The following is a 13,169-nucleotide window of genomic DNA, read 5'->3' on the forward strand; positions in this document are numbered from 1 at the left end:
TGATAAATAATGGAAAAATGTAGGTTGCTTCTAAATCCAATAGCATGACTTTAGGACGAGATAGGATGATTACAATAGCTTGGAATGAAGGTGTATTTATAGATTTGAGAATGGGTTGATCAATGGCCTAGGTTTGATTTGAAGATTAAACAAAATAAATGAATGAGAGATTAGGTTTGATGAGAGGATGACAACTGCCATAGTTAGATTGATGCACTTAAGAAGGACGGGGATCAAAGAGAAGATTAAGAACTACAATTTTTTTTTACCAAATCTAAGGATGGAGAATGAATCCTTTCACATATGTGAGAACACATATAGAAGAGTGGATGGAGACATATGAGTCCTCTCACATGTGTGAGAGATCACATGGGGAAGTGAGAATTGACAAGTGTCCTCTCACACATGTGTGAAAACACAAGGATATGGAAGGGAGATATGTGACTTCTCATACATGTGTGAGAATCATCTAGGAGTGATGGATGCCTATAATTTTGTTGTAGTTTTTTTAGGGATAATTGGGATGTAGATGTAATCAACTAAAGTAATCACTCTTACAAATGTATAAAGAATTGACATGTACATAAAAAAATCTTCTTAAATTTGACAACCATTTACATGTCAAATAATTAATATTTAATCATAAACACGTTAATATTTAATGAATATTATTAATATAATAAGCATACTAGATTTAAATCTTCTTCATTTCTTCATATAGACAAAATTCACAACTCGATCCTTAATTTAAGACACATTTACAATCTTTGATAGGTACTTCACAAATAAATTGACTTCAATTTATACCTATAATTTATTGAACCATGGATCCTCTATTATTTATTTGTTTAATATTTATGTATCCATTAATAATTAAAATTTATATAGATTTATATTTAAAATTAATATATATTTGTGGGTAGTCAATGTCTTTTAAGTGTCTCTTTTGGTTTAGTCCAAGAGTGTAGAAGTTTTAGACTTGGACTCATGACTTTTTCAAGCCCCTTCAATTAGAGCCCTTTTCCTAACGCATGGTTCTTTTTGGGGGATTAACCTCATATTCCTCACATATTTAGTTAGTTTTTGCATTCTTTAAGGGTGGAGATTTTTTTCAACATATGAAAAGATATAAATTCTACAATATTTGCTAATTGCTCGTTGATCAGCATATTTCACTTTTTTCTAAAGCAATTATTTGTTCTAATGTCTTATTACAAATCTAGGTGCAAGCTAATAATGTTACACTAGACATTACTCACCTCTAGGTGCTACTTGACCACTAGGGTAGTGCCCCTTGTGTAGGGGACAAAGTTCCCCCAAATTCCTCCTCCTCTAGAGGTCGCTTGTCAAAGTTCCCAAGCTTCTACCCTTGCTAAGAAAAGGGACTATGGACAACATGACTGGTCATGACCTGTTTGTTGCCACTTTGTCATTCCATAACCCATAGGGAAACCTTTGTATGGCCTACTAGTGGTGCTTCTAGCTAGTTTGGTTCCATCAAGTTTCTTCAATTGACTCTTGTAATATTGCTAGCTTGTGTCAATGAAGAATAAGAAGCTAAAGTAAACAAAAAAAAGATGATGTGGGACCCTCTTGTGAACACCCTAGACTCCACTTATGTATGAGACAAATTGGACCCTCCTCTTCCTTTGCTAATGTTGTCACCACCTAACTTGTTTTTATTTCTATGATTTTTATTTGAACATTAATCCTATATGAACTCTAAGAATGTGATTTTATATCTTTTATTTTTCAATGTGTAATATTACTTCCTATAAATGATAATTTAGCCATATATTCATAAAAGAATTATATAAAGAATTGGGGTCTCGTTTGATTGGTGAGAGCTTCATGTAATAGGTACGAGGTTGTGAGGTACAACCTTCCCCTAAACCATGTGGTATCGGAAGGCATGCTCCTCAATCTAAAAATTAAAAGAATTATATTAACATTAATAATATTTTTATAATAAAAATTACAAAATAATTCTTAATAAAAAATTAAATTTATGTGTTTATATATGTAATAAATAAAATATTTATGAATTAAAATAAAATAACTAGTTAAATTATCCATACGAGGATTTGTTTCCTTATCCATGAATAAAACTCCTTTTCTTAAATGATGACCTAGGGATATGCAAAATCTACTTTGAGACTAAAGTTGATTAAATGTTAGCGTGCGACAACATATCATTGGCCGGTTGACTACTGAATTAAAAACTATATTGATTTAACTTGTACGCTTCTTTTCTCGAATATTTTGAACAATCAAAAAACACTGTACAACGATCCTACGGCCATAACCTGCGCCGGGAGACATGGATCTATATTCTTCACCGATTGGAAGAGAAAACTGCTTGCCTGTTACTTGGTACAAGAATTTCTTGATACAGTGGAGTGTAAAAGCAGTGAAGAATAAAACCAGAAATGGAGGAATTGGGCAGTTAGGAATCATCCAAATCGGTTAAATTTGACCTTTTTTCAACATACAGAGTTCTAACTTGTTCACAAGATTGATAGAAATTTTTTGGGTCTACACATTGAATATATACATTGATAGATATTCAGACACTGGGATCATATGGGAAATGCATTGCGATATCTGTGTGGGGATTGCTTGAGTCCCCAGACTTCAGAAGGAGCCCATGAAGTGATACCTGGCTCAACTGGGTTTGATTTATTGGCTCGTGATCTCTTTCAGTTTGAAAACACTGCTCAGGTATTTTCAGTTTGGAAAACAGAGCAAATGTTTGGTTTTTGTGCTGTTTAAGAAGGTTTTTAGGCTGTTTAAGAGGGTTTTTGTTCTTTTTCCCTTTTTCCTTTTCCAATTTAGAACAATGCAGACATGGCATTCTGTATTCTGGATTCTGTGGTTTGCCCAAACACTGATGCCATGTTTGAGATTTTGGTATTGTGAGTTGGGAAGTCTGGTTTTTGGCCATAATTTCATAAAGTATGCAGACTGGTATTTATTCCTTGGTGGGGCAGAGGCCGTTAGGTCTGGTGGGGCTGGACTAAGCTTAGAACACATTTTGAAGATCAGTAGACATGGATCATCATCAACAAAAAAAAATGTACCTAGTGATCCTTATACCTCAAGTTACAGATTCGCGACATGGCAAACAATGAGGGGATCTGAACCCTACTCATGCTCTCTTATTAACCTCCATTACCTTTTCTTTTAGTTTTCCTCATCACAATGTTTTCTTCGCAGCTTCACTGCCAATAACAGTGGATTAAGTCATGATTTTGTGTTTTTAGATTTTGGATTTGGGTAGGTATATTACTTGCTCCTGTCCCCAAATCTTAAGCTGTAAGTAGTCAATTTATTGTTCATTGTTCTTGGGTAACCATAAATATTAATGTTGGGCAATATGTCCTTCTTAATTTGAGGTGACTAGCCAACTACGATAATGTTATTTCAATGGTTAATTTTACATTTATAAGTTAGCACTGATATCGAGGACCGTGTGTTATTTAAGGTACCAGAAGGACTAAGCCAGCATGTAGACGCTTTGAAGAAAACACAGGCTACATGGTAAGATTCTGCTTTTCTGAAGTGATGAACTATGATGAGTGGGTTACAAGGTTCATCATCATCTCAATTCTTGTTTTTCCTTTTCCTGTTTAGAACTTATAATCTTTTACCGACTTAATTTGAACCTCCTATTTTTTTCCAATCTCTAGAAACTGATTATATAATCATGAATAGGTGTGCTGTTTCAAAGATATCTATTCAAATCCTCAAAAGTAGATCAAATGTCATAGTTGTTTGTATGGGGGAGTCCCTCTTGAATTAAACTTGTGCCATAGATTGAACAATCTTTCAGTTTTCAGCCATTTTGGACCTCACGTAGTACGATAATTAGTTCCACCTTGCCTAGAGAAATCTAGGGTCACGATTAGGGAATATTCCTAGGTTATCTGATTCATGCCTCTGGTAACTTGAGCTTATCCCTTGATGAAAATTTCTCCACAGTTCAGTTTTGAACTCTCATATCTTCAAGCTGACTCTCAATTCAGGGTGTTTTTGGATTTGATTATATAATTCTCTTTATCATTGCTTGGGATCACACAGTCTATAATCTATTATTGATGATGGATTATAGAATGTGATTCAAAATGTTGATACAAATTAATTATGGATCATAAAGTGTGATCTCAAATGTTGATGAAAAATATAAAGTCAAATTCAAAAATACCCTAACTTATCTTAACAAAAAAATCATGCCTACCATGTAAATTAGCATTTCAAAATTATGAAGCACTTGCATAGCAATGATCTTTCCTGTGATATGATGCTACCATTATGTTTGTATTAGTTGAACTCAGAATATCTGAAATTTTTCTACTTAATCCTCGCTTTTCTGCAATTTCAATAGGTTTTGCTTCTCAATTATTTTCTGATTCAACTTGTTTAATGGAAACTTATGTTGGTCATTGTTTATTGCGAAAGGTATAAGAAAATCTTAGCAGCATGGAAGGAGGACCCTCCTAGTAATGCTGAACAAGCAGCAATACTCATTGTCAGGACATTGCAGAAACAGCAAAAGGTCCATGTTCAGGTATGTCTCGTTCAATTCTCTGCAGTCTTTATACATGTGATTTTCTTCCATTGTTTTTCCTATTGTTGGTTTCTTTTTTCAAAAAGAAATGAACTACAGATCCTCTTCCCTTTTAGGGCCTCTTGGCATTTTATGGGTTACCATACCCTATTGCAACTACTCAAGCTCCAGAAGATACTGCACAGAAATGGCCACAAGAAGTGAAATATGAATTTCATACTCTTCAAGTGAGACATGAATTGAATCTGCCCTCCTTTTTCTGTTCCCTTGTGTTTGCATATGCTTATTTGATGTCCATAACAGGTGGATGCCAGAGCCGTTTTAGATGGTGATAGCATCAATGTTTATGTGGATACAAAGAGCCCTAGAGAATCTGCAGTGGTTCCAATATCAGTTCAAGAAGCAACAATTGAAAGGCACGAAGCTCGAGCAAGGAAGGATTATGCAAGAGCCGATCCATTAAAGGAGCAAATTGAAAGTGCAGGCTACAGGTAAATTATAATGCGAAACAAAACCTGTTGAGGTTTCTTGTATTATTGCGCATTTTTGTGGCATGCTCCTTATACTGGCCAAATAACTGCCCTCTTTCAAGCACAAGAACTGGACTTCACACATTCCTTTTGCCCTCACCAGGTACTTAGTAAGCCAAAGTCTGCAACTCACTCATCTCTTTAACTCATCCTAATGATGGATTGTTGACAATAATTTAAAACATTTATGTAAGAAAGCTCGCTATTGTTTCCAGATATATACTAATTCATCGGTACAATTTTGGTACCATTATAATCCTATTAGATTCTGAATTTAGCAAACCAATACTCAATATGACACTTTGAGAATATTGACTGTCTGAAGTTGAAATTCACTAGCTGTTAAACTCCAATTGATTGCGATTCAGGATCCATTCCTTATTTATTTAGTTTAAGCAGTTGAGATATTGCTGCTGTAACATCAACTGTGTCCTTTCCAACAGGGTATTTGATGCAAATAGAAATGGGGATGATGTTCTTGCTCGCAAATATCGAATTCGGCTAAGGTTTGTGATGTAAAGAGTGAAATATGATGTCCATTTTCTCCTCCACTTGAATTTGGCACACTAATTTTAATGGAAATCCTAAATAAAAAGTCCTTCAAAATTGCAGGGGAGTAGATGCCCCAGAGGGCAAACAGCCTTATGGGAAGGAAGCAAGGGAAGCACTCCTGAATCTGGTTGAAGGGAAATGCTTGCGCATCCTTGTCTATGGTGAAGACCGTTATGGTCGGACTGTCGGAGATGTATACACTCGAGATGTTTTTGTCCAGGTGAATGTTGGAGCTGTTGTTGACTATTAGTATTTCCAAGTAATCTATTGCCAAACAATTTCTTATTGTTTACATATTTGATGCTGTTTTAAGGAAGTCCTTTTAAAACAAGGATGGGTGTGGCACTATACGCATTATGACAAACGCCCAGAGTTTGCCGAGGTAAGGAAACTAGCTCTCACATAATCTGGTTGAAGTATTTGTTAGGGACCTTTAGGCATTACCTTGTCTGAGGGAGAGATTTTTTTATAGATATATATGAATTTGTTTTTTTATGGTAGTAGAGTCGATGTTGATATTTTTTCGAGTATGAATTAAAGATTTAGGAGTTTCTGTCAAAGTTGTTTGGGAATGATCTCAACTTTATCTTTTATATCATACGTGTGGAGTTTTGAATCTTGGCGGATTGATGCAGTGAAGGAACATACAATCACTCTCATCAATTGTACTCAACTAATTAAACTACAACTCTATTTTTTATAAACTAAACTGGCTTAGCTTAATCACTTGTTAAAAAAATTACTCCCTTGTCTGAGGGAGGGAATTTTTTTATAGACATATATGAATTTGTTTTGTTATTTGCTATGGCAGTAGATCTATGTTGATACTTCTTCAGTTAAGAATTGAATATCTTGGAATATTCATTCTATCAAGGTTATCTGAAGCATGATCTCAACTGTATCTCTTATATCATACTTTTAGAGGTTTGAATCTTGATAAATTGATATAATAAGAGACATACAATCACCCTTATAAATTGTACTCGATCAATTAAAACTATAACCCTAACTTTTTAAACTAAATTAAATTATCTTAATCACTTGTGAGCATTGATATAATTTTATACAATTTCAAATTCTAACGAGAAGCTTCAATGCATCCATGCAGTGGCAAAAACAGGCACGAGCAGCCCGTGTGGGAATATGGGCTTCATCCAATCCCCAAAAACCATGGGACTGGAGAAAAGAAAGACGTGAAGGTATTGCCATTGAAACTTTTGCTTGAGCCCATAGAAACCAAAAGGTTCAAAGCTCCAGTTGATAGAGGCTACAAAGTCACATTCAAAAGGTACCTTAATGAGGACATTGATTTGTTCTTTGGTCTGGACTTGCTTCTGTAAATTAAATTGACTCAAGTCCAACCTTTTCAGACATGCTTGCTTGTACAGAAAACAAGGGAAGGGTATAAACTACAAATAAGACTGCGGTTTTAGCTTTCTTAAACATGAATAAAACTGCACATTATTATGAGCTGCCAATCACTTTACCACTTGATTTCATTGAAAGGTATATCCTTACACAAGATCTCTGTATGCTTGCTCCATCAGTTCAATGGTGGATGCAGTCAAACCCACAAGCACACAAATGGGAAATTAATGTGTATGCTTCTGCAACATGTATACAAGGTTGGGAGCAAACTACATGATAGATAAATTTGCATCACCATGAAAGCATTGTTCCCTGCAGCTACCAAAATGACAGGCAACAACTCTATGAATGCAAGTTTGTTCTATGGCAAGATCACCTATGCCATTTGGACATGTTGCAATTTCTTCTAGAACATTTGTACCTAATCACATTATTACATATTTATGTTCTATCAATTGATATTGTATTTGTACAAAAGAAAGGATAGCGAATGAGAGATTTAAAGTTTTACATTGTAAATAGTAAGAATTGTTATATATGATGGTTAATATCTGTTTTTGGAATACTGTATATTTAATCATTGATTGTCAAGTTGAAAGAGGCCGTAGACATCATTAAACTGTAGCTCAATTATATTTGAGCAATAATGTCTATTATTCTATCATTATAATAAAACATCTTTGTGGATTGTTTTATTTATAATTTTAAATGACAATCGTAATTCTTTAAAGGATTATTTTTCATTACATCTAAATCAATCTTTAGAAATTGAAGCAATAATTGATTATAACAATTTTCAATCATGCAAATATTTTTAAAATTGATGTAAATGAGAATAATTGCTTATTAAGTATAGACAATAATAATTGGTTATGCAATTTTGGATTAAAAACATTCTGATATATAATTGCTTAATAGGTGTAGACAATAATAATTCGTTATGTAATTTTGGCTACAATAGTATTGCCAAAGTCGAATACTAATTATGAGAATGACTTATAACAATTACTCTGTATAGAAGTATAATGGAAATTTTTTCCTTAGGGTAATACTAGGTTTATTAAATAATTGCATTGAATCAGAAATAAATTAACATAGCTTAAACAAGTGTCATTTGTGTATAATAAACTAGAATAAATTGAAATGTTAATTCAAAAAATTAGTGTGAAAAATAGGACACTTAGCTCAATCCTAGATAGATAGAATAGAAGATAATGACTTGCAAGCTTGAATTGTCATCTTAATGCTAGAAATGGATGATCTTGAAGTTTAGACTCTCTCAAAATTATCCACATGTCTAAAAATTTTGTAGCCTAACTTCGTGGCTTTGGGCCAAATATGTGTCATGTGGATTTGTGGATCTACTTGGATACACTAAACACTTATGCTCTCTAATTTATTTACTTCTCTACTTCGTGTCAATTGTTATGGACTTGTCATATTTAAAAATACTTTGAAGAGATTGTCAAATCACAAGAATCAATTTCACTTAGGTCACTTCCCTTGAAAGATTACTTTTATGGTTGTGAAATGATCAATAGACAACAAATAAGAATGCAAGTGATCTATATGTCGATTCAAATACAATATCATGCTTTTGTAAAGACTTGAAATTGAAATGTTCCTAAGTTTTGTAAATACAAATGTTTATTCAATGAAAGCTTGATATTTTTAAATTATCAAATGAATGTCTTTAAAAAAAAGGACATAAAAAATCATCACATAAACAATGTGTTTAAAAGAGTAAGAGTCAACAATTTGAATGAGCATAAGATTTTGGCTTGGATGTGTATTAATTGGAAAACCCTTTTTATGCATCAAGAAGTAAATAACAAGACTAGGTATCTCAATTACAATCTACAATGACCCATTGTGGTTATCTTATGGTATCTCTACATCCAAGAATATAATCAATGGAATATAAGAGGATGTAAGAATAGTTTCAATCACGGCCATCAAAGCATGAGTATGTGATGTATCATGGGATTCAACATCTACATCATTATCCTCAATGCTATAGTATCTCTTGCTCTACATTATTTTTATGATTCAAAAAGTGATTTGTGTAGACTTTAATCTTTGATTTACATGTGAAAGTTAAAAGATTTCTATTGTCATTAACATCTTCAATTTGAATCATATTGTGATATATTGAGTCTTTACACCTTATATTTTAGTCCACACAAGATTAAGTGTAATGACCTTTTGTAAATGGGGGAAAATGTCTGAGATCTTATGGAATTAAGATCTAGATTTAACCTGAGATTCTCAATAGAGTACTTGCAAAACACATACATGCAAAGCCAAATAAACGAATTAAAACACACATGCATGCTATAAACTACTCCATTGCACTTCTATCGACCAAGATCTTGTGTTAAAAAATTATGCTCTCAGAAGCACACACACACAAGAAGCTATGGTGAATGAAGATTTGAAATATGATGGATGCAAAATAAGAATGCTAGAATGCAAAAAGTGCACTCCAATGCTAGATTGTTGGATTGTTAAATTGCCTATTAGGATTGATAAAGATGAAATAATCCTCTTATATAGAAGACCTTTTAGAAAATGGAGGAATAAGATTAAGAGGTGAAAAGATAAATGATCGGCTAGGATTAAAGGGTAGGTATAAAAAATGATAAAATAATAAGAGGGTGATTCTGAAAAACAATAAAACAATGAAGGGGTAGGTAGAGGAAAATTAAGAGATAAATGACATGTGTCGGAGTGAAAAAGCTAATGAATTAATTAAATAAATAAAAATTTATTTAATTAATAGAGGAAGTGGGACCAATTAAATAAATAAAAAATTATTAAATTAATAAAAAACTTAGGATAAAATAATTAAATAAATAAAAATATTTATTTAATTAAGTTGGACAATTTTAGGTGTCTACACCTTTAACTCTACTAAAGTTGCAAATTCTTAATTATTATAGGACCTATGAAGTGGTTTGTTTGGATCCAAAGATGTACTAGAGGAAGAATGATCAAACTAGCACTCAACAGTTTGAAGTATATCATCCAAGGATTCTTGTACTTCCATGAACTTCCAAGGGGTAGTTCATTTAAATGAGGGAAAAGTAGAAGTAGTGATTTGATCAACATTTTCATTTGTATCATTACCCTTCAAAAAATTAATTGGTTCTTAAATTTTGGAATGGTAAGATTATTGTGATGACCCACATTTTAATGTATTTGATGCAAAGAGTTTTTTTCAAAAAAATTTAAATGCTTGCCCACATCTCTTCAAGTAGAAAAGCTACTCAAATATAACTCATCTCGTCAAATTGGTTTTTTAATTTACCTCAAATATTTAAAGTGCATGGGCTTGTTAATGGGCCTCATTTGGTTAATCTAAATAGTAGTAATGAAAATTTGGTTGAATGGATTAAACTTGAAAAGGGTTGAATCAAAATAAATTTTGATGAGGCATCAAAAGCCAACCTAGGACCATCGGGGCTTGGATGTGTTGTACATGATTGGTCTAACAATATTTTAGTATGGAGTACTCAAAGGCTTGAAGATGGGACTAACAACGAAGCTAAAATTTCCAAAATTCACTTGGAGAGTGACTCACAAATTATCACCACTTCCTTAATTAAAGGGGATATTCAGGTTTGTAAATTAAAGAAGTTGATTAAATTAATTAGAAGGAAATCAAAGACATTTCAAACTTTTAAAATCGCATGCATTGCATGAGGGAAGGAAGTGGCGAATGTGTTGTCCAAGTGGGCAGTTACACTAATGACTGGTAGGGATGAGGAGATATGGGAGGATCTATGCGAGGTGGTTCTCGAAGACGAAGGAGTACGGAGTGGAGAAAATGCATTATGAATAAACAAGACATTGAATGCGATAACACTCCCATGGCACTTCATTCATGTGAAAGATCTTTTAAGCAGAAGGATTATTGGAATTCACACCCTATTTTAGAAACATTAGTTTGTGAAGAATCAAGAGAATTGTGAGAAGCATGGGGGCCAATTTCTCTTTGCAAACAAGGAAGTAGATGCTCGCATTCTGGAGAAACATCTTTGATGACAAGTTGAATAATATTTTCAAGATCAAGGACCCAATGTTTCTGCAGATGGTTAAAATGATGTTGGGCAAGGAGTTCTTGAAGGCAAAATACAAATGTTGCACAAACATTGGTGTGGCTTCATTGTTCTTGGCTTGGTGTCTTGAATTGGGCAATAAGGAGGAAGCTCACTAGCTCATGAAGGAGTGTATTAGAGATAAAATACAAATATAGTATTTTATCGATAAAAAAAAGTGGATGAAATAATTGTGTATATGCCCATTCTTTGTTGAGTGCATTTAGTAAGATAATTTATTATTATCTTAATTTATTATTATCATCAAAAGCATGTTGATATGAAGGTGGTTTAAGAATGTTGAATTTTGCAACACAAACCTACAAGACCAAACACCAAACTAGAATATTTTCCACAAACGAAAGTAGCAAGAAAAATATGTCACATTCTTCAAAAGCAAAGATTCCAGGATAAAGTTACAATGCATAATGATATGCCTTTATAGAGAGCACAAGGATTCCCTAAGCTAAATTTAATAATGACTTTTATTTATAATATATTTTTTGTTGATTTGCATTATTTAAAAACATAGATATACAACTTGTTATAAATAACACATAAATATTAAATTAATATTATAAAAAATCAAATTTTTGTCATTAATCATATTTTCATGTAATTCTTAGTGTTTCTAAAAATAGTTTTTATTATTTACCATGTCTAAACATTATGCACATTGATATTTACATGTGGCATTAAGCCTACTTAGGCATCTGAATTAATGAGAGTTAGTTTACCATCCTTTAACTCACCACTAATCCTTATTAGTGGAAATCGATTGCCTAGTAGTCTCCAATATTCGTGGTGGTAATTTTTCCCTATCTCCCTATCCCCACATCTTATTCATGATTAATCTACATGCTAATTATATCTAATTTTATACATTCTTGTGCTTGTTGTTGCAAATACAAGATTATATTGTCATTGATGTCAAACTTGTTGGTTTGGATGTGGTCTAGTTGGTCTAGATATAGCCTTGTGGCCTGGTGTTTCTATTTTATAAGATAATGAAAAGTGTTATGTAACTTTGTGATTATACAAATAGATGAATAAGGGTTCTACCTAGTAATAGTTTCGGTTGAATGTGACATGTCTTGTGGTCAGATTGTTGTTAGATTTGTTGGTTCGAAAGTTTTTATATGGTGAGAAGCTGACATATGTTGATACAAATGTCTTGCAGTTGTATGGAACATACATATTGATATATTTGATAACAAATAATGGTGTTTCCAAATTTCTATCTATTCTGGTGAATAATTTATCTGTTTGGCTCTTACTCAAAAGTGTGGCAAATGTGTATCAAATGTTTATACAATTGAAGTATGATGTCTATACAATTGAAGTATGCTAGTTGTGTAGTCATATTCTTCAGATTTCATATGTTCAAATGTTATACTATTGAAGACATGATGGTCTATCTCTTGGACAATGTAATAACAATAAGATTGTGGAGAAGCCTTCTTGATCCGGTTTGTGGCAGATTTGCGTCAGATGGCTATGCAGTCATTATACAGCGTTGGCAGACTAAATATGTTATCCTTTCTTGGCCTTTTTTGGTGTTTGAGTGATCTACAGTTGAAATTATGTATGTTTATGTTTCGGTTAGCTTTGTATAGTGAAGCGGTATGAAGGAATGTGTTGCATTTCTCATATTGACTAATGAGATAGTGTTGCGGATGGCTATTTCAAGGTTCCTAATGATCTATGTTTCTTCCTTGGTTATTCACAAGTTTTTTTGTTGGTCCAGCTTGATGGTTGTGTTTGTTGTGTCAGTCCAAAGTCACCTGTTTCATTTTTTGAGACCAACTTATATGCTTTTGGGTTACACAGTATTGTGTGGTTGCATAGGTGGTATCTTGAATGCATTTGGAAGGTGTGTCGGCTTCGTATGACCCTTCACACACTTCATTTTCCTTCTAGATTTACTTTTGATATTGCTTTGAGTTCGATGGTTATACATGTACACTTTACATCTTTGTAGGTCAACCTGTTGAATGCTTTCGAGATTGTGGTTGATATATAAAGAACAAAATCAATGTGAGTTGAATATGG

The 13,169-nt window shown here is 33.1% G+C and overlaps 1 protein-coding gene across 2 annotated transcripts; it reads left to right on the forward strand.

Annotated features, from left to right (window-relative positions):
• The first annotated feature begins 2,298 nt into the window (after window positions 1-2,298).
• LOC131038981 (probable staphylococcal-like nuclease CAN1) lies at window positions 2,299-7,127 on the forward strand. 2 transcript variants are annotated; one of them, XR_009104587.2, is made up of 9 exons: window positions 2,299-2,721; window positions 3,485-3,540; window positions 4,459-4,567; window positions 4,684-4,794; window positions 4,871-5,058; window positions 5,541-5,603; window positions 5,710-5,869; window positions 5,967-6,031; window positions 6,758-6,841. XR_009104587.2 is itself a non-coding variant. In XM_057971613.2 (9 exons), exons 1-9 carry the CDS (start codon window positions 2,584-2,586, stop codon window positions 6,872-6,874), a joined length of 1,011 nt encoding a protein of 336 aa, XP_057827596.2. In that variant the 5' UTR covers window positions 2,302-2,583; the 3' UTR covers window positions 6,875-7,127. The 2 variants fall into 2 exon arrangements, 1 of the variants encoding a protein (XP_057827596.2); XM_057971613.2 differs by having other exon boundaries at window positions 2,302-2,721; window positions 5,963-6,031; window positions 6,758-7,127.
• Window positions 7,128-13,169: the final 6,042 nt, after the last annotated feature.

This window comes from Cryptomeria japonica, chromosome 7 (genome assembly GCF_030272615.1).
Source record: "Cryptomeria japonica chromosome 7, Sugi_1.0, whole genome shotgun sequence".
Taxonomy (NCBI): Eukaryota; Viridiplantae; Streptophyta; class Pinopsida; order Cupressales; family Cupressaceae; genus Cryptomeria; species Cryptomeria japonica.

Excerpts from the sequence above, each read along its gene's own strand:
- LOC131038981 (XM_057971613.2), top strand. The coding sequence starts at position 2,584 with ATGGGAAATGCATTGCGATATCTGTGTGGGGATTGCTTGAGTCCCCAG. Across the intron at positions 2,722-3,484 it reads AGTTTGAAAACACTGCTCAG|GTACCAGAAGGACTAAGCCA; the intron begins GTATTTTCAGTT and ends GTGTTATTTAAG. Across the intron at positions 4,568-4,683 it reads AGCAAAAGGTCCATGTTCAG|GGCCTCTTGGCATTTTATGG; the intron begins GTATGTCTCGTT and ends CTTCCCTTTTAG.